This window comes from Chionomys nivalis, chromosome 9, assembly GCF_950005125.1.
Source record: "Chionomys nivalis chromosome 9, mChiNiv1.1, whole genome shotgun sequence".
Classification (NCBI taxonomy): domain Eukaryota; kingdom Metazoa; phylum Chordata; class Mammalia; order Rodentia; family Cricetidae; genus Chionomys; species Chionomys nivalis.
The window spans coordinates 42,910,001-42,931,434 of record NC_080094.1 but is presented as its reverse complement, the minus strand read 5'-3'; the positions used below and the strand labels follow the sequence as shown (position 1 = coordinate 42,931,434).

At 43.4% G+C, this 21,434-nt stretch overlaps 1 protein-coding gene across 8 annotated transcripts in view; it reads right to left on the bottom strand.

Moving 5' to 3' along the window:
* Window positions 1-21,434, bottom strand: part of Slc23a2 (solute carrier family 23 member 2) — a 107,836-nt gene that overhangs the window by 45,608 nt on the left and 40,794 nt on the right. For 7 of the 8 annotated variants that reach the window (XR_009057708.1, XM_057780508.1, XM_057780507.1 and 4 more), the window contains one exon: window positions 8,547-8,781. Coding sequence is in view for 7 of the 8 variants with exons in the window: in XM_057780508.1 (XP_057636491.1) it covers window positions 8,547-8,654 (108 nt within the window). In the remaining variant the exon portion in view is untranslated. Of the gene's footprint in view, window positions 1-8,546; window positions 8,782-19,020; window positions 19,100-21,434 lie in introns of those variants that run through there. The other variant, XM_057780506.1, reaches the window with a different exon arrangement.

The window sequence follows — 21,434 nt, the reverse complement described above, 5'->3', positions numbered from 1 at the left end:
AAAACTAAGCAGCCTGATGTGTGTAATTGCTTGGTCACTGGAAGGTAGAAGGACCTACCCATCCTGAGATGAATTCAATGGAGGTCTAGCCGCACACTATGCCTCCTTTGGTGAAAAACAGTATGATTTATCTGGTTAGAAACAAGAAACAAAGTATTTTCATTCCTTAACCAAGTGGTTCCATTCCTAGGAATCTCTAAAGATACAATACTGAAAAAAGAGGCTTTAATCCCAAGAAACAGAGAGAGAGAGAAAGAGAGAGAGAGAGACAGAGACAAAGAGAGACAGAGAGAGACAGAGACAGACAGAGAGAATGATAATTATTTAGTTAGGGGGCTTCACCCCCCAGCCCTCTGGCAACCATTTTTGGAATGTTGAGCAGAAAATTCCCTTTCAAAGTTCCCTCCCCTGGGAGTTGCCTCAGTCCAAACTCCATCTCCGAGAAAGCCTACCAAATGGTGACCCCTCCCCAGGGAGGGTCAAAAAAGCCCACTAAACGGTAACCCCTCCCAAGGGAAGGTCAAACCACACCCACAGGCTATTTAAACGATCCCCCCGAGAATGAACATGTGGTCTCCCGGTTTCCAGTGTCCCCCTCTCCGTGTTTTCCTGAGAGTGAGGGGGTGCCACCCGGGAGTACTGGTAGCCATTGAACATGGGCATCTTCTAATTTGGTCTGATCTGGTCTGATTGGGATTATTTGCATTGGTGGAGAGGTTGGTCGTTTAAGGAAAAATAATAATAACCACTAATAAACTAGTTATACTCAGATACTATAAGGGAAATGACTTTCTTTTTTTTTTTTTTGGTTTTTCGAGGCAGGGTTTCTCTGTAGCTTTGGAGCCTGTCCTGGAACTCCCTTTGTAGACCAGACTGGCCTCGAACTCACAGAGATCCGCCTGCCTCTGCCTCCCTAGTGCTGGGATTAAAGGCGTGCGCCACCACTGCCCGGCTGGGAAATGACTTTCTTAAGACTTTTATTTATGTATATGTAAGTTTGTGGGTACCTGAGGAGGCCAGAAGCAGGCATCAGGTCTCCTGAGGCTCGAGTTATGGGCAGTTATGAGTCCTCTAAAAAGCAAGTGCTCTTAACTGCTATGGCATCTTTCAAGTCCCAGGAAAGTCATTCTTTTTGTTTGTTTGTTTGTTTGTTTGTTTTTATTTTATTTTTTTTATTTTCGAGACAGGGTTTCTCCATAGCTTTTTGGTTCCTGTCCTGGAACTAGCCTTGCAGACCAGGCTGGCCTCGAACTCACAGAGATCCATCTGCCTCTGCCTCCCGAGTGCCTTTAATTCCAGCACTCAGGAAAGTCATTCTTAACATAGACTCCGTAACATCAAGGAAAACCTCATATGACTTAGCTATAGTGATGACAGTGAGTCTACATTTTGTTTGATTTTTTTAGGACAAGATTTTGCTACATAGCCCAAATTGGCCTAGAACTCTAATGATACTCCTGTCTTCAGCCTCCCATGTGCTGGCATCAGGAACAATGCCACTCTATCTGGCTCCAAAGATTTTTTAAAAACACAGAATTAGAAGTCCAGCAGCACAGGCAGGAGGATCTCTGAATTTAAGGTCAGACAGGTTTACAATGCAAGTATCAGGCCAACCAGAGCAACATAGCAACACAGTGAGAGTCGTGTGTGTGTGTGTTCATAAATGCCAGTGGCCATGTCAGAGGTGCAGCAGGGGGCAACTGAAGTTCAGGTGTTAGCCTACCAGGAGGCAAATCCCCACTGCCATCTTTCTCGGGCATCAGGCATGGTGTGAATGGGTGTGGAGAGGTCCCCACTGACTATAATGGAAACATCCTCCTATTGGGCACTTTTACCTGTGGATTACTTTGAAGATGATTTATTCCTAAGATGCACTGTATAATTGATAAAAATAGTAACAATGTTAATTAAGTACAGTTTTGATGATTAAAAAATAAAACAAATAAGTGTCACACAGCTAGAACGCATGATTTTCTATTGAGGAGCTGTACAAGACGGTGGCTTGGGTTAATAATCAAGAAAAACAATTGAATACCAGTAGCCCAGCTACGTTACATTCTTTTAACCTAAATGTTAGGAGATGTGTTCATAGGGCTCGGAGTGCATTATAGCTGAACAACACTCTGAAAATAACTTAGACTAAGATGTTTTTGTCAAATAGCTCTGAGGGGAAACGTCCAAGAAGATGATCTAAGTTTTAGAGAGGCACAGAGTTGAGTGAGGAACTCGTTATGGTCCAGGGACAAGAACAAAGTGGCCCAATTATCATCAGCTGATCACCAAAGGTGATGATTGATTCCTTATACACATTTCTGCCCTCAATCTCCTGATATAAAAAACTATTGATAAGGGCTGGAGAGATGGCTCAGTGGTTAAGAGCACTGCTTGCTCTTCCAAAGGTCCTGAGTTCAATTCCCGGCAACCACATGGTTGCTCACAACCATCTGTAAGGAGGTCTGGTGCCCTCTTCTGGCCTGCAGACATGCACATAGACAGAATATTGTATACATAATTAATAAATAAATATTTAAAAAAAACTATTGATAAGTAGTTATGCATTTAAAATAGAGCTGATTGTTTTTCATGCATAAAAGTTTAGGTTTGTGATTCCTTTAAGAGTCCTTATTGCTCTAAAACCACAGAGAAACCCTGTCTCGAAAAACCCAAAAAAAAAAAAAAAAAAAAAAAAAAAGAGTCCTTATTACCTTTCAAGATAAGTGACTGGTCCTTTCTTTGTAACTGAAAAATGCAGCCTGCCAGTAAAAGAATACCTTGCTTGCTTACATTCTGCTAATCTATAACAAGTTGCTGTGTATGAATATACATGGGTTCCTGGGGATAATTTTTCACCTGTAATATGTAAAATGTTTAATCATGTAAGGGATATGGAAAACATGCTGTTTACTTGTATTCATTGTAATCATTCACTTGAAAAAAGAATGTAACCACATTGTAATTTTTATATTGCCCTAAAGATTTTGTTGGGATATATAGGCTGTAAGGGGGAAAATGAAGAGAGTTAGAAAGAGTTAGAAGGAAAACATCAAGAACGAGAGAAGGAAATCACTAGGAAAACAAAGAATAGAGAGAAGACAAAAGAAGAATAAGGATAAGGTCTGAAGGAAACCATCAAGAGAGAGTGTGTCTTTTTCCCTTTCCTTCTCAGATAAAAAAAGTCACAGTACAGTCAACTCTGTGGACTCCCTCTGGGCTCCAGGCCCCCCAGGCAATGATAATAACTCAGTCAGTACAAACTACATTGGTTAGAAATATATCTTTATAACACAAATTCCATATATAGGAATTAGAGGGATGGCTCGGTGTTTAAAAGCACTGGCTGTTCTTGCAGAGGACCAAGGTTCAATTCCCAGCATCTACATGGAAAATTTAGAATGAGAGCCTATCTCAAAAACTACAACAACAACAAAAAAAACATAGATTAGTAAAAGGACACATATACAGTTTAAATTCCAGCACTGTGAAATAAATACACAAAATAGAAAACAGTGATGATGGTCTAAGATAAACTATGTAATGCAAAATAGAGAAAAGTGACTAAACCAACAATTCATACAGAAAACCCCAAACCAACAAGGGAGGGGAAGAAAGCGAGAGAGGCCTGTATAAGACCAAGCATAAAGTAGGGGCTCACAAGGCCCTACTCCTAGGTGAGGAAAATCGGCAGTTGATGGCTACTCAGAGGAGGAGAGTCAATTTTCTTTAGGGGTATGGCCTCTTGTAGGTTGCCTAAGCTCTGGTGGATGGCTCTATGCCAGTGGTTCTCAACCTGTGGGTCGGGTCGTGATTCCTCTGGCATGTCAAATGACTCTTCCACAGGGCTGCATGTCGAGAATCCTACATATCAGGTATTCACATTACAAGTCATAACAGCAGCAAAATTACTATTATGAAGTAACAACGAAATAATTTTATGATTGGGGATCACCATAATATGAGGACCGTATTAAAGGGTCACAGCATTAGGAAGACTGAGAACCACTGCTTTGCACCAAAGCACATACAGCGGTACTAACTGGACTGCAGTGTGAAAAGAGGATGGGGTGGGGTGGGGAGGGAGTGTGGGGAGGGAGTGTGGGGAGGGAGTGTGGGGAGGGAGTGTGGGGAGGGAGTGTGGGGAGGGAGGGTGGGGAGGGAGTGTGGGGAGGGAGTGTGGGGAGGGAGTGTGGGGAGGGAGTGTGGGGAGGTTCTGGAGAGCTGAAAGGTGGTCAGGAAGTTGACTATACTTGTCTGGACTACACAGCAGGATGAAAAGGTTGGATGAGGCAGAGGGAGAAGGAGGGAGGAGAGGAAAGAAACTTTGAAGCTGACAAACTAACACAAGAAAAGTATCCAAAAAAACTATAATAGTATCAGCACACAAGCCAAAATTTAAAACAGACTCCAGTCCCAGGTAAGTGAGTAATGTAATGTAATGTGTGTCTGCTGTGTGAATGTCTCTGTCTGTGCTGTGACTGTGTATGAATGACATGTGCATGCATAATTAATCGGAAAAAAATTTAAAACAGACGACAATAACAACATACTCCCAAACATTAACAGGGATTGTCATTAATCAAAAGGCCATTTTACACTCCTTTTCCTTTACTGCATTTTGGTAGTTTCCTATAATGAACAGAAGTTCTTTGTTCAAGAAGGAGTCATGAAAAAGACTAGAGTTAAGCAACAGTGGGCCTAAAGTTCCTGGGACTGAGGAATTCCAGAGAGATTTCCAATACACTTGCTTTTGTATCTAAGGAAACTGAGCCAGCAAGCAATTAAATTTCTCATTTGAAAGCAAGTTTTAAAGTCCATGTTTTAAAGTCTGCCAAAGATCTTAATTAACACACTGCAACAGAGCAGAAATTTTTTTAGTACTTTAAGCAAAGGTCTGCTTTAAAAGTATTTCTATCCAAGTACAGTGGTGCATACCTACAATCCCTCAGAAGGCTGAGGCAGGAGGACTGTGGATCTGGAGCCAAACCGGACCAGCGCAAGACCCTACCCCAGAAAACAAAAACAAACAACAGACAGAATTCCACATCACACCACAGCTTCTCTGAACACCTGGGTTTGTGGCATTGGTTTGCTTGCACTGGCTACAGCAATATCCATGTTCCCAGTCAAATTCAAGTGTGCACTTGAGGCGGCACTGCAGCACAGCAACACTGCAGCCCTCAGCCCCCACGCAGCCCAGGGGAACACACAGGCAACATGAACCTTCCTAACATAACACCAAGTGATTCCATCAGAGAAACCGGAGTCTGCAGTAGAATAAGCCATGGGCAAGGCCGCCCCGCTCCTTGGGTACCTCTTAGGGAACAAGGGTGTTGGAACTGGCTGGACATGGTAGTTACACAACACTGTGAATATATCGTATGTCTCTGACAACTTTATTTCAAACTTTTGTTATAAAACTGTACCTCAAGAAAAAATTTTGAGAAAGGGTCTCAAAATGTAGCCCAAGCTAGCCTCCTGACCCTCTCTAGCTTTGGCCTCCTAAGCTCTGGATTTCAGGAAAGTAGTGCAACTACAATCAACCTCAATAAATTTTAAAATCTGACATGGTACCAAAACCAACAGATTTTAGCAAGAGTTCACAATCACAACTGCTTTCTAGTCATATACACATGGCAGATGCTCCTTGAACTAAATGAAAGCTCAGATACTTATTTAACAGATCCTAGCTGTGTCCCAGACAAACAAGACTCAGCCCTGATACTCTAAGGAGATCCATCCAGAGGGGTGCCAGGTGCCAGGCTAAGGCCAGCTACAGCGGAGGGTGGGCAGGCAGGCTAACGTCAAAAGGCAGCAGCAGGAGCTGAGGTAGGCAGAGGCAGATGGAGGATTAACGACGGTCTGGACATAACCGTCCCACTGAAGCACAAGGGTACAGACTGATGCTCTGAGGTAGATGGGAGCTTTGTGATGAGTACAACTCCAGACCAGATGCTGGGACAGAAGACGTCTTAGCATACACATGGCTCTGGGCCACATGCTGGGGAAGATGATATCTTAGCATATGCGTGGTTCTGGACCAGATTCTCGGGCAGAGGATGTCTTAGCATATATACGGCTCTGGGCCAGACGCTAGGGTAGAAAATGTCTTAGCATACACATGGCTCTTGGTTAGACAACACCCAAAAGAGAAAAAAGTCATGTGTTAAAACCAGTTCTTCATGACAAGTACTGAGGGTGTGTGAGTGTATGTGTCTGTGTGTGTACATGTATGTGTGTGTTGTGTGTGTGTTTAAGGAACAAAGATTAAAAAACATTGATAATTGTGTAACATTTTCACTTTGTGACCTTCTGAACACAATTTTATCAAAGAAACCGAACAGTCTTAGAATGCTTTTTAAAACTTAGAAGACTTGGTTTTGATCTGCACTATTAACATGTCTTGTAGGATGCTGAAGAGATGGCTCTAGTTGAGCTAGATGTGGACAGTGGGGTGCAGCCACAACAAGGATGACTTGCAGGGGTAGATAGGGAATCTGGGCGTACTGGTTCCACATCACTGAGATGAGAAACACAAATGTAAGTACAATTCCCAGCACCCATAAGGTGATAAAACCCACTGTAACTGCTGTCCAGGGGCTCCAATGCCCTCTTCTGGCCTCTGCAGGCACTGCATGCATGTGGTACACAGACAAGCAGGCAAAGCACGCATACATGTAAAATAGAGGTTTAAAAGAAGAAAAAGAAAAACAGTTGTTTGTGGTTCTGACTCAAGTTTCAGGGGCTGTGTCTGGTGATGGCTGTTCTGCCTACAGAGTCTGGGAGCTATGGAGAACAGCTCACGATGAAAGATAGGGAATGGACCAGAGACTAGCTAAACTGGCTTTCATAGCCAACCCGCTCATTAATCTCTTAATCACATTCACGCATGTGAGGCTTAAGGGCTTGGTATGTGCCAGACAGGCACTAGTTACCTTAGTGCCATTCATCCCTTTTTATGCAAGGGCTGGGACACAACACGATTTCACTGTGGGGCCAGGGGCAGCTATGCATAGGTAGTCTTACAAAACAGGTGAGCCACAGCTCAGTGCAGCTGCAGGAGCACTTGAGGGACCAGGGCTAAGTTCCAGAGACCATGATTCCTGGGGCCTGGGAGCTGTGGGCTGTAACATCAGCTACTCCACATGGTCTTGTTTGAATGTGGCCACCAGGTACTGCAGAGGACTGTACAAGACTGTAGAATAGAGGCTTTAAGACAAAATCCCAAGCCGGGCGGTGGTGGCGCACGCCTTTAATCCCAGCACTCGGGAGGCAGAGGCAGGCGGATCTCTGTGAGTTCGAGACCAGCCTGGTCTACAAGAGCTAGTTCCAGGACAGGCTCCAAAACCACAGAGAAACCCTGTCTCGAAAAACCAAAAAAAAAAAAAAAAAAAAAGACAAAATCCCAGCATAGAATGGGCAAGATGAGCAAGAAATCTCAATACTAGTTGAGGAGCTATTGGCATCTGACAGACTCAGGGAGAGAAGAGTCTGCTTCCTTTAGTGATATGAACCCTGGAAGGTCAGCCACACAGCAGTGCGGTCTCAATTCCCAACACAAACTGGACTTGCTGAAAAAAGAAAAGAAAAAAGAAGAAATCTCAAGAGTAGGGTAGGAAGGGATACGGGACTTGGGGTAAGAGGGAAGAACATACTCAAATTACATTGTATGAGATTCTCAACCAAAAAGAAAAAAGGAAGGAAGGGATGGAGGGAGGAGGAGGGAAGAAGGCAGAAGGTAAAGAATAGAGGTTTTGCTGCATCAGTCAACTTTAAGGCCTGTTAGGTCTGAACTACGTCTTTGAAATATCGTAATGTAGGATTCCAATAGTATGTCATTCATCTCTCCCACCTGCAAATTGAGAAGTTGGATCACAAGTTACTTCCTAACAGGACAGTTTTTGCTGTGGGACAATGGTTTTACTTTTTTTTTTTTTTGATTTTTCGAGACAGGGTTTCTCTGTAGTTTTGGTGCTAAAGATTTGTTTCTTGTTGTATTTGTTTAATATAATGCTGATTGGAATTTAATATAATAGCCAGACAGGAAATATAGGCGGGGCAACCAGGCAGGAAAGAGGCGGGGCAGGGAGAACAGGAGAATTCTGGGAGGAGGAAAGTTCAGTCTACAGTCATCATCCAGACACAGAGGAAGCAAGATGTGACTGCCTCACCGAAAAATGTACCAAGCCACATGGCTAACACAGACAAGTATTATGGGCTAATATAAGTTATAAGAGTTAATAAGAAGCCTGAGCTAATAGGACAATCAGTTTTGTAGACCTCTGTTTCTTTGGAACTGAATGACTATTGGGGGGGGGACAGAAATCTCAGGCAACAAGTTTTAAAACATCAATGAGTATACACTTCCTTCCTGGGTTAACCCAACCAAGCAGGTGCCCTGAGGCTGGCTGAGAATACAGCCAATGCTGGGTTGTCTCAAAGACATAAGAGGCAGTTGATTTTCAATACCACAATGTTCATGAAAACACAGATGTTAAAGTCTGCCCTACATCTACTCCCAAGAGAAACTAGAAGGCAAGAGATACCCTTACCGGGAGAGTGAAGAAATTTGGGTGCTTTGCATCCTCTTCATATTTGCCTTCCGTGGAACCCCCAGCCTCCGCTGATTTGGAGGTCGTGTTCTTGCCAATGCCCATCATTAAGAAAGTTGAGCAACCGATAAAACTGCAGTGAAGGCTTGTGCGAGTCAGGAGCTCAAGCAGAGGCAGTTCTTCAGCACACGGAACACGGGATTCTCAGACGGAGATTACTGTCATTTCTTATCACCTGCAAGAGACAGCGCAAGACAGTCAGAAGACAGTGACCACCATCAGACTTCCTGCACAAAACAGTCCAAACAGCTGACAAGACACCACCGCTTGTCAAGAACGCACCTGCTTCACCTACAGTCAACCACCTGTTGAAAAAAGGAGCATAAATATGGTGTAAAAAATACTAGAATATAGGACAAAGACAACAGCTTAGGTAGACCTCTGACGTGCACTATGACGTGCTGAAAATGTTCTGTACCTGCCCTGTCTAGCAGAAATCACTAGTCACCTGCCTTGGGCTGACACAGAAGTGAATTTCAATTAAAATTTAAGACAATGCAAATATAGTCAATTTATTATGAATGGCAACACGACTTAAGTAATTCTAAATTCCCTACATATGTCCCAGGGAAGGCAGAAGGCGTTCAACATCCAATAAGAGACAGATCCCTAGAATGAAGTGGCTATGCAGAAGCCAAGAAAGGCGGCACCAGGATGAGTTCTTAATTGATTAGAATACCAAAAATAAGGAAATCAAAGCCAGTTATAGCATAAGCCTAAAAGGAAGCCCAGATCCTCCGTCTTTCTCCCAAAATAGGAGGTAACACAAGAGATGGGAAGGGAAAGATCACTACTACCAAATCCAAGGTGGATATGAAAGTTTGAAGAGTATAAGAGATCACATTCAATGAAGAAACATCCAACATTCCGAACTAAAATAAAACTAAGAAAAATTCAAAATCAGGAAGCTCCTGCAACAATCATATGCAGACAAGTTTTTAAAAGAGAAAAAATTAAAATAATTTCAAACCACATAGCATAACCTGGACAATACAACTAATCCACCCTGGATTAACGAACATTTGGAAAACTTGTCTTCAGAAATGAGAAAGCACGAAGGATACAAGGGCTGGCACATGTCCAGTAAAACATGTCCAGGTATGCCAGGCTTTTTATAAAGAAAAGAGTGATTCAAGCAGGCAGGAGTAGGGCGGTGAGTGATGTCAGATCTGCCCTCCAAAAGGAAAAAAAAAAAAGTAGTAAGCAAACTAAAGGGTGTATAGAATGCAAATTGGGAGCTTCCTTTTCAGCAATTTCTCATTTGGATTGGGTTGGGGACAAGGGCACATGAGAATAAGAAAAGATGTGAAAGTTGAGCACTCAGCAGTCATGAGAGTCCAAAGGGAAAACAAAACACTCAGCCTAAGTTTTAAACTTTGTATGTATGGGTATTCTACCTTCATGTATGTCTGTGCACTATGTGCGTGCCTGGTGCCTGGAGACCCAAAGAGGCCACCAAACCCCTGGAACCAGAGATGTTTGCTGGTAACTATGTGAGTGCTGGGAGAGGGACCAGCGCTCTTAATCACTGAGCCATCTCCCAATCCCAAGTTGCATTCTTGAACAGAGAGAATCCAAGACACCCACCAAATCTTTCTGAAGTAGCTACTCATTTACATCCTTATCGTACCCACATCTACTTAAAATAGTACTTCTCAACAGGACTGACTGCACTCCAATGGCAATATTTGTATTTGGCCACAAGTGGGAGAGCTGGTTAGGAGGAGGCAACAGTACTGACCAACAACCTCTAAAACACAGACCAGGTTCTGAGGAAGGCTTTGGGGAAGCACAAAAGAATATGGGGCCAGGCAGTGGTGCTGCATGCCTTTAATCCCAGCACTCGGAAGGCAGAGACAGGTGAGTTCTGTGAATTCGAGGCCAGCCTGATCTATAGAGCAAGTTTCAGGACAATCTCCAAAGCTACAGAGAAACCTTGTCTTGGAAAAACAAAAACAAAACAAAAACAAACAAACAAAGTGAATATGGACAGAAGAGGCAGACAATGAAGTCCCAAAAGATCTCCACAAGGCTCACAGAGACAGCTACAAAGTCCGAAACCCTGTACCAAGGTGAGAGGAGTGACTTCACCAACACAGGATGTACTTTGCATGGGAAATGCCAAGGTCTGAAGGCAAACAGAAGGTGAAGGGGGAGGGACAAGGGCAGAGGGAAATTTAGGGACTTGTTCAAACTTGTGTTCACACGGGGCTGGAGAGATGGCTCAGTAGTTAGGTTAAGAGTGCCTATTACTCTTAGAAACCTGGGTTTTGTTCCCAGCTCTCAGTTACCTGTGACTCCCACTTCAAGAGAATCCAATGCCCTCCTCGGGCCTCTACAAGCACTGCACTCAAGTACACAAGCCCACACTCAGATATACATAATTAAAAATAAAAATAAAGGCCAGGTGTGGTAGTGAGTTCAAGACCAGCCTAACGTACATAGTGAGTTCCAGGACAGCCAAGGATTTATAGACAGACCCTATCTCAAAAATAATACTATTATTATTTATAAACAAAAAGTCTGGAAAACTCTATTTTAAAAATTGTGGGTACTAGAGAAATAGCTCAGCAGTTGAGAGCACCTGCTGCTCTTGCCAAAGACCTGGGTTCAGTTCCCGGCACCCACATGTGGGCTCCGAACTGTGTATAACTCCAATTCTAGGAAATCCAACGCTCTCTTCTACCCTCCAAAGGCTTTTACACACAAATGGTGCATATATACTCTCACAGGCCCACACATATACACAAAATAACAATAAGAGAGAGAAGAGAATATTAACGGAAAATCAGAGAGAGAGAGAGAGAGAGAGAGAGAGAGAGAGAGAGAATATTAATGGAAAATCTCCCAGAAACTCTAGCACTAGGGGAAAATTATTAATCAGTGGTGCCCCCAAGGCTCCCCTTCCTGCTTCCGGCCAAAGGACAGAGAATGAGCCAGGCTACTTGCTGTCTGGTCCTTGACCACTTGACAGAGGAGGAGTGGTTAAGGGATGATGACGACAATGGCAGTAATAATAGCCATTTTCTATGTTAAATGGTCATGTATGCCAGGCACATAATGTATCTTTTATTATATAAGTAGCAATTATTCTGGCCTGTGATCATAATCTTATTTGAATTTCCATTGAAGGGGTTTGGAGCTACTGCAAGGATATTCATTTTCCAATCAGCAAAACTGATAAAAATTTAATCTTAATACCGCTAAAAATTCCTAAAAGAATGAGCAAGAATGGCTATAAGTAGAGTTGGATATTTGGTACAAGTGTTTAACTCCAAAAGAAATAAAGTCTCAAATATTTGAAATATTATAAAAAGAATGCGGGGTGGAGAGAAGGTAGAAGGATTGGGAGGAAGGGAGGAGGAACTGGGATTGATATGTAAAATAAAAAAGATTGTTTAAAAAATAAAATAACACTCAACAGTTAAAAAAAAAAAAAAAAAAAGAATGCCTTCTCTCAGCTTGAAACCCTAATACAGAGCTGCTGTGATTTAAAAAGAAGATATGAAAACAGACTGGCTCATTCCAGTACTGAAAAATGCAGACTATGAATATATGATAATACGTAGTGGCGCTTCAGGGTACATCAGGGAGGGATTCAGTTCACTACTCACAAAATCAAGGAAAGATCTAAGATTTAAAAAAAAAACCTACTACGTGATTACATATATGGGACTAGGAACTCGTGGCTTATCATTAAAAATTTACGAACAAAAAAAAGCACTGGGGAGGCAGAAGCAGGAGGATCTCTGTGAGGCTAGCCTGGTCTACAGAGCGAGTTCCAGGTCAGCTGGGGCATTACACAGAGAAACCCTGTCTCAAACAAACAAAACGATTTTAAAAAAAAAAAAAAAAAAAAAAAAAAGACTGATAGAGAGAAATCCAAATCCAATAAAATTAGGGGGCAAAGCCAGGCAGTGGTGGTGCAAACCTTTAATCCCAGCACTTGGGAGGCAGAAGCAGGTGGATCTCTGTGAGTTCAAGGTCAGTATGGTCTACATAGCTAGCTCTAGGTAGAATAGCCAAGGATATATAAAGAAACCCTGTTTCCAAAAACAAAACATAAATGAACAAAATACATATAAACATTCTTACTTTCTAAATCAAGCTTAGAAATGAAAAGACACCCTAACCCTCTGTGTACAAACAAGCAGGATGGTGCTAGTGTTCAGTCTCCTACTAAACACAAACAGCACAATAAATGTGTGGGTCTTGTTTAAAGCTGAATGAGATGAAGAGCCACCTTTGCCTATGGTATCTATTCTAATACCCTCAATGAAAGGATGATGAAGAAACAGATACTCATATATTCTCAGTGAAAAATGAGTTGATGAGAAGGTGATTTGGTTTTATGTTTTGTAAGAATCATGGCTGCATGATGGTGATGTCCGCCTTTAATCCCAGCACTCAGGAGGCAGATGCAGGTGGATCTCTGTGAGTTCAAGGCCAGTCTGGTCTACAGAATATATTCTAGGACAGCCAGGGCTACACAGAGAAACCATCTTGAAAAACCAACCAAAAAACAAACAAAACAAAGAATTAGGATGAATATTCATGCTCATATTGGAGTCTTGGAACTGAACTTAGGGACTGCATAAGCTATTTAATATTTGTCTTGAGAATATGTTACTTCCAGCAGTATATTCTAAGACAAAGACTTAGTGATATGGCAAAATTATGGCCTATTCATTAAAAAGCAATGTCATAGAGCTACTTAAAAAGACTGCATAGGTGTTAGAGTGCTCAGCAGTTAAAGAGCACTTGCAGCTCTTACGGGGGACTGAGTTCCTTCCATTCCTAGCACCCATATGGCAGCTTACAACCTTCCTTAACTCCAGTTCCAGGGGATCTGGTGCTCTCTTCCAGCTTCCTCGAACACCAGCAGACCATGTGGTACACAGACAACTTCAGGCAAGACATTCATACATATAAGAAGAATGAAACAAATTAAACTGCACAGAAATCTTTATTCACATGGAAAATTGTTCACACTAAAAAGAAAATTTAAAAACAGCAATGTAAAACCTTACACTAAATGAAAAAAGCAAGTCTCACAAGAGGAAGTAGCTCATGTTTCTCTTCTGAGATCAGCTGTCTAGGACAGTCAAACTCAGAAATAAACAATAGGCTGATGGCTACCAGCTTAGTAGGGAAGAGTTGTAACTCACAGGTACAATGACTTCAGTCTAGGCCAAGTATGGTGACAAAGCCTTTAAACCCAGCACTCAGGAGGCAGAGGCAGATAGATCTCTATGAGTTCAAGGCCAACCTGGTATTCATAGAAGGTTCCAGGTGAACCAGGGCTACAAAAACAGAAGAGGCAGCAATTTCAGAGTATATCTCACTAGGTAAGGGCAACCGAGTGCTGTGGCGTAGATGTTCTGACGATGTTGGAGACTTGGTCCTCAGTGTGATGTTTACATAGGGGCCAATGGGAGGACACCGAGGACTCTGCCCTTGATGAATGGCAGTTCTCCTGGAAGGCCAGCTATTTCTTGCAAGAAAGCTGCTATAACAGAGGATGGAAGTCAAATCCTGCATGCCACTCTGGCTTCCAGTCTTATCATGTGATCTCTCTTCTGACCCTGGCCATGATGTCATCTAGTGGGAGGTGATTACAGTCAGGCAAGCCCATGGCCTCACTAAAGCCCTGAATCTGGCCTTCCACATGTTAATACCAGATGAAGAGATAAATGATGTTTTTTTTTTTTTTTTTTTTTTTTTTTTGGTTTTTCAAGACAGGGTTTCTCTGTGGTTTTTTTTTGGAGCCTGTCCTGGAACTAGCTCTTGTAGACCAGGCTGGTCTTGAACTCAAATAATGCTTTCTTTACACCGTGGGTCCACTCATCCAAGTCTCAAAGTCACTGATGTAACTGAGCTCTGCAGTGACACAGAAGCAAGAGTCGTGTGACTGGATGCGCCCCTTGCTACGCATAACACACTCAGAAAAGCCTGACAAAGTGCGCAGAGAAGGATGCTGACACTGGCTACACGAGGCCCCTACACAAACGTGGAAAGTGCCCACTAACAGCAAGAGCAGGCTTTCCCACAAAAGCTGCGTGGATCCTATCTCCAGGGACTTCACAGAAAGGATTATTTTTTATACCCTAAGACACTGGTAAGCCCTGTCACTGTCTTGGCTTACAGACTTGTTCTCTATAGAAATGGGTCATTTTACTTTTTTAGTAATTTTTTTTTTTTATGTGTATAGGTGTTTTGTTTGCAAGTCTGTACATCACATGTGTGTCTAATAGCCATGGAGGCCAGAAGAGGGCATTAGAACCTCTGGAACTGGAGTTACCACTAGATGCTGTGAATTTAACCTGGATCCTCTGGAAGAGCAGCCAGGACACAAAACTGCTAAGCCATCTCTCTAGCCCCCAAAATTTTAAAGAGAAAGAAAAAGAGGATTTCAAGAGAAGCAGATGAAGCTGGGGGATCTAGGTTCCATGGCAAGTTCCACCTCTGAAACTAGGTTCTGTCTGCAGAGCCCCAGGCGGAACAATCACTCAAGAAGCCATTCTCCCAGGGCCTAGAAGTGACCATCACCCTACAAGAGGTCAAGACATTCACTTATGCTCAACTGGGGGAAGAGACAGAGATTGTGCACAGCAAAAAGTCAGTACAGAGCTTATTTTATTAGCTTGTGCATACAAAGTCCATCAGCAATCTTTATTTTTTTCTCTGTATGTGTGCTCATATGTGTATGTACACATGCTTTAGAGGCCAGAGGTTGACAACGAGTTTCTTCTCAATTGCACTACACCTGGTTTTTCTGAGACAAGGGCTCTCAGCCTAGACTTCAGTACTTCAACTTACAGTGGCTTCCCACTGAGCCCCAGGGACACACACATGACTTCTGTACATATAGCTCTTTACCTGAGTTCTAGGAGATCAAACTCAGATCCTAATGTCTGGCCTCTCCCAAGCCCAACAATCTGTATTTCTAACCTATACGCACATCAGAAGCTTTACTGCCAACTCTGCTGGAGGATTCCAGCAGAAACTGCTATCCCAAACACTATTTAAATAAAACTCTAATAAAAAGTGTCTTTTCACCTCCTCATCCTGGCTATTCATCCCCAGCTCCAGCTGCCATCCACATTGACCAGGTTTGAACGTGGGGGGCCACCTCCTCAGATGCATTCCTAAACTGTGTCTTTTTCTACATTTCCATGGCACTTGGCATCAGTCCAGCTTCCCCAGAAGGCAGGGCAGACATACAGTGACAAGGGCATAAAAGGCATTCAGTTTTTAGGGAAGCAGCTTTTCCTAAAGGGCATTCTAGTCACACGGAGAAAAACAACATTTAACTGCTGTTCTCCGGGTTTATTCAGGGAAATCTTGTGACTAGAATCTGGAAGGGGAGGAGAGGTAGAACCAAAATTAAAATATAAATGTCGGGTGAGTGGAGCTGGGTGGTAGGGTGCTTTCTTGGCATGTGCAAACCCTGAGCTTTATCCCTAGCACCTGAAAACAAGCAAACAAAATCAATATGTTGATCGACAAACATCACAGAAGCCCGTGGAAAACTGTGTGTGGGAGTGCATGGAGTGTGTTCATGGGTGGGAACGTGTGCATACTAGTGAGTGTGGAAGCCAGATGTCAATCTTGGTGTCAGCAATCGTGGTGTCATTCCTTAGGAAATGCCCACCTTGTTTTTTGAAACAAGGTCTCTCATTGGCCTGGAGCTCCTGAGTAGGCTAGACTGACTTGCCAGTGAGCCCCCAGGACCCATCCGCCTCTACCTCACCAGCAGCAGTACTAGAAACATGTACCAGCATGGCTAATTTTTCACATGGGGATCAGATTCAGGTTTTCATGCTTGTGTGGCAAGTACTTTGTAGACTGAGCCATCTCTCAATTCTCCTATTTATATTACATATTAACAACAAAGAAAAAATGAATATGTAATAGATGTATTTCAGATGCAAATAGGATGCTCTTTAACCCTCTTAGAAATTCTGGTAAAAGTTGCTATCTCTATTCCAAAGAAGAGCAACTGAGGCAAAGAAGTTGTTATGTCCTCGCCCAGACCAAACCTTGCCCAGACCACTTTTGGTCTGGGCAAGGACTCTGAGAACACAAGTAGGCATTGTGCTCCCGTGTAGGCTCTGTTCCTAGAGAACAAGGCTTTGCACTTCCTTTTTATCTAGACGACTTCTCCTAGGTAGGGCTTTTATTGCTGTGATGAGACATTATGACCAAAAGTAAACCGAGGAGAAAAGGGTTTATTTGGTTTACAACTCATCACTGAAAGAAATGAGGACAGGAACTCAAACAGGGCAGGAACCTGGAGGCAGGAGGTGACACAGAGGCCATGGAGGGGTGCTGCTTACTGGCTTGTTCCCCATGACTTGCTCAGTCTTCCTCACAGAACCCAGGACTACATGCTCAGGGGTGGCCCCAGCCACAATGGGCCAGGCTCTCCCCCATCAATCACTAATTAAGAAAATGTCTTAAAAACCTGCCTGCCCAGGCTTCAGGAGGCATTTTCTCAACTTCTCCTCTCCAATGACTCTAGCTTGTGTTAAACTGGCATAAAATTAGCCAGGAGACCTGAGTTGGATTTCTAGCACCATGGGGGCAACTCCAACTCTAGGATGCCCTCTTCTGATCTCCGCATGCACTGCATGCATGTGCACACAATTTAAAATGTAAAGTAAAATCGTTTTTTAAATGAAAAACAAAAAAGAACAAAGCTCTGAAGAATGGTAGCCATTTTGGAACAAGCCAAGGAAGGCCAAACCCCTGAATTACTGTCAAGAAGTACAGACAGCTGTCTCTTTTTCCAGGTCTCCAATGCCCTCCCCCTCTTTCTAACATGAAAAAGACCTTGGAAGGTAGAGTAAGTTCCAGGAGACACTATTCCTGCTCCCCTGCTCTGTTGTGCTGGGCTCCCTGCTCCATCCTCTCTTTGCAGCGCCACTGTCCTCTAAAGAGGAGGCTATGAGTGAACTCTGGGGTCACCTTCCACTTCTGCTCCCCGCTGAGAGGAACTGTGGGTGTCAGAAGAAGCATTTCTGACATGTCCATCTCTTTCCTTAAACTCTCTCTGTGATACTCTTTGGATCACACCAATCCACTTTGGAATGTTCTCATCTTCTCCTTGTGCCTCAAACATCAAAGCCAAATCTCCTCACAATCCCAGAAGCCCCTCTCCACTTTCCTTACACCCCTGTTCACGTGTCTGTCCACTTTTGCTTGATCAACTGCTTCCCCCTCCATCTGCAAATCTTTGTCGAAGCCGTTTTCTGCCCACCTATTTGGACTGCATCTCACCAAGAGTCACCCTTTTATCTGTAGGCTCTCCCTAGAGAAGGTCAGGGAAATTCACCTAAGGGATCGATGACAAGGGTTTACAGTGTAATTACCTAAGCAGGGATTACAATCCTTACCCAGGTTAAAACCAATAAGGTGATAGGAAAGGCAAGGCTCTCTCTAATCTTCCATAAAGGGGAACTTAGAACCATGTTGCCCATTTTATCCTTGCAAGGGATAATGTTCCTCCTTAAAAATCCCTTTTAAAGTGGGATTTTTTTTTTTCACGGTGGCACACAATTCTAAACCGAGGCTTTCAAGAACCTACGGCAAGAGGGCTGCAAATTCAAGGCCAGCCACGGCAACATTACAAGATCCTATGTCAATAATAGTAATAACAAAACAATATCTACCTAACACTAAAACTGTAATCACTTAGAGTCAGACACCACAGAGATCATGATTTTTTTTTTCCTGTACTCAACCAAATATTCTTTTTCTCTAGTCGACCAAATCTAAAAAACTTACAAGGATTAAAGAAATGAAGTGCTCCATTATAAAGAGGCTCCAAATCTTCATGAAATGTGTTGTTTGCATTCCTTTTTGTTTATATACTTGCTTTTCTCCAAAGCCCTAAAAGGCTGTAAAGAGGAAAACAGACAGGAACACACAGAGCTCTGCCACCCAAGCTGGGGGTAGAGGAAGGAAGCAAAGCCTGGGTGTTCTGCCCTTACTCTCTCACAAGTGTAACAAGGGGCATGGCCTTCTGAGTGCTGCAGAAATGCTAATGTTCAGTTGCCAATATTTAAATAATGCCTGGCAACACTGGAAGACTGGACATTTTCTAGTAACACAGCTGCATAGAATTGAACTAGAAACTACTCATCTATCTAAAAAATCTCTCTCTCTCTCTCTCTCTCTCTCTCTCTCTCTCTCTCTCTCTCTCTCTCTCTCTCTCTCTCCCCCCACTCTCTCTGTGTGTGTGAGCACTCACAGAAAACCAGGCACATAGCCAGGCATACTCACACACAGGTACATACATGGTCACAAGTGCACATGCAGAAACAGACATAGACATGTTCAGACACACAGTCCAGGAAGCCTCAGAACTCATCCCCCAAAGCAGAGTTTCTGTACCAAATAATGGTCATACCTTCAATGGAGCCTCAATCTGTCCACAAAACTGTCCTGGAATCCTGTGCAGTGCTGTGACTGTCCTGGGATGCAGCAGGAGCCGCTTTTAAGGTGCTGAAGTAATTTCAGCTCTTATAACCCACATGAGCTGGCCAAAATTGTATAACTAACCACACCTCCTCAGAAATGCTACTTGTATTACACAAGAGCCACCGCCTGGCCACGAACAGTCACTGCAAGCCCCTATTACGGTCTTAAAATCGGTGTTGCAGCAGGTTTCTTCAGAGCAATCTGGATATTCTATTATAGAACCCCAGCAGCTGCTGGGACTGTATTTCTCAAACCCAAACAAAGAAGAGAAATTAAAATCTATCTTTTCAAACACTTCAGATGAGCAAGTCTGCCCATGTTACTGCCAGCTCAGTGAAAAGGGAGATTAGTTTTATTCACTGGCAATTTTTCTTTTCCCCAGTCAGGAGCCCAAAGACATCAGATTGCAAAACTCAAAGAATTTCAGTGATGCCAAGGTAGGACCCCATCATTAAACAATAAGCAAAGTCAACAAAAATGAACACTGAAGAGCAAACCACACAATTCGAGTCCCTGGGTGTCTGGTAGACAGGCTCTAAGTGCACAGTCCCTGAAGAGGAAAAGTCCACACAGGCAGCCATGCGGTCCTCCTTACTCCAGACTCCGTCCCAGGGCAGGCACAGAGTGGGGGGGGAGCAGGTCCACTCTGGGATGTGCAAGCATCTGTTTCCATCTCCCTTATAACAGACTGCATTTCCCCACACCCGAGGAAGACCAAACTCAGGTGAGAAGCAGGGAGGCAGGATCAGCTCTGTCAACAGCACTGGACACCTGAGAAGAGGGACCCTGGGATAGAAAGGCACCAAAAGTGAGGATAAAGTACGGGGAGAAAAGCCACCGAGAATGAGGGTGAAGAGAGAATGGGGAGAAAAGCAGCTGAGAGTGCCACTCATTCACATGACCTTGAAGAACTGAGGGGCAGGGGGTGTCCGCTGTGGGAGCAGCGGAGAAGTCATCTGGAAACAGGATGGAGAAGAACTGTAAAGGCTCAGGATGGAAGTATACACTGCCTAAAAGGCCAAGAACACAATCCCCACGTGTCCACTATCTGAGGGTCAGAACACCCAAGGAGCTGAGCACCGGTCAGAATGCTCTGAGGACCCCAGAGAGGATGAACTGTAGGGAGCTAGAGAAATTCCCAGAACAGAAAAGAGAAATCAGGCTGTAGAGATGGCTCCATGGTTAAGAGCATTGTTCTCACAAAGGACCAGATCCCAGCACCCATCCGGTGGCTCACAACCACCTGTAACTCTAGTTCTAAGCAGTCCAGCGCCCTATTCTGGCCTCTGTGATCACTGCACCTGTGACATTCATACATGCATGCAGGCAAAACATTCCCCTGTGATCACTGCACATGTGACGCACACACATACATGCAGGCAAAAATACTTCTAAGCATAAAACTAAACAAATCTTTAAGCAACAGAAATGGGACCAATAGATAAACCTAAGATACAGTGTTGAAAGATACTAAGCTGTTCTATAAACAAGAAAGGCCAGAAAGTCAGAAGAGAACTTATGTCTGGACAACCAAACGATGAAAGAAAGACGGGCCAGGGACACAATGTCTGCTTTCAAATTTAGTTTTAACACATATTTATCACCAATTTTTGGCCAGAGAAAGACCTCACACACAATGGTACCTATGTCATTCAGCCAGCATGTCTGCAAGTGACGCTAGGTGGTAACCTCTACGAAATGCAAACAGCCATGTTTCCTAGAGATGCACCTCAGAAGCTGTCTCCTTTACTAAGTGCAGTATGACGGTATTTACTAGCATTGCCCCAAAATTTCATAATAGGAAATGCCACACGACAGTAAAGCATGAACATAAGCTGCGGAAAGGTTAGAACTGTATGCCCAGGTCAGGTGGCCTCCGTGTACAAAAGTCAAACAAGACATTTTTCAGATACCCAGCCTAAAACAGAAGCCAAGGAGTCCCACTACAGCCAGGGCTACACACTGAAGACGCTGTATCAAAACAAAAGAACAAAGTAAGAGTCACTTGACGTTGCTAAAATATCAAATTCATAAGCTTTTAGTCTTTCAGTGAAATAAAACTCATAACCTATTAAATGTAGGCCAATGGCCTACACTTAACTGTATCTAATTACCACCAAGAGGGTGAGGAGACAAGCACGGGACTCTCCTAGCCTTGCAGCATGTAGGAATCGCCAATGTAGGGAATGGAGTTAACATGAACAGGAGGGACCTGTGCACAATTAAAAAAAAAAATAGAGCTTCATCCCCAATGATCAGGATCATTTGTGGGAAATGACCGTGAGTCATGTCACAGGAAAAATTTGTAAATGCCCTCAAAGGCAGCCTCTGTATCTCTCAGTA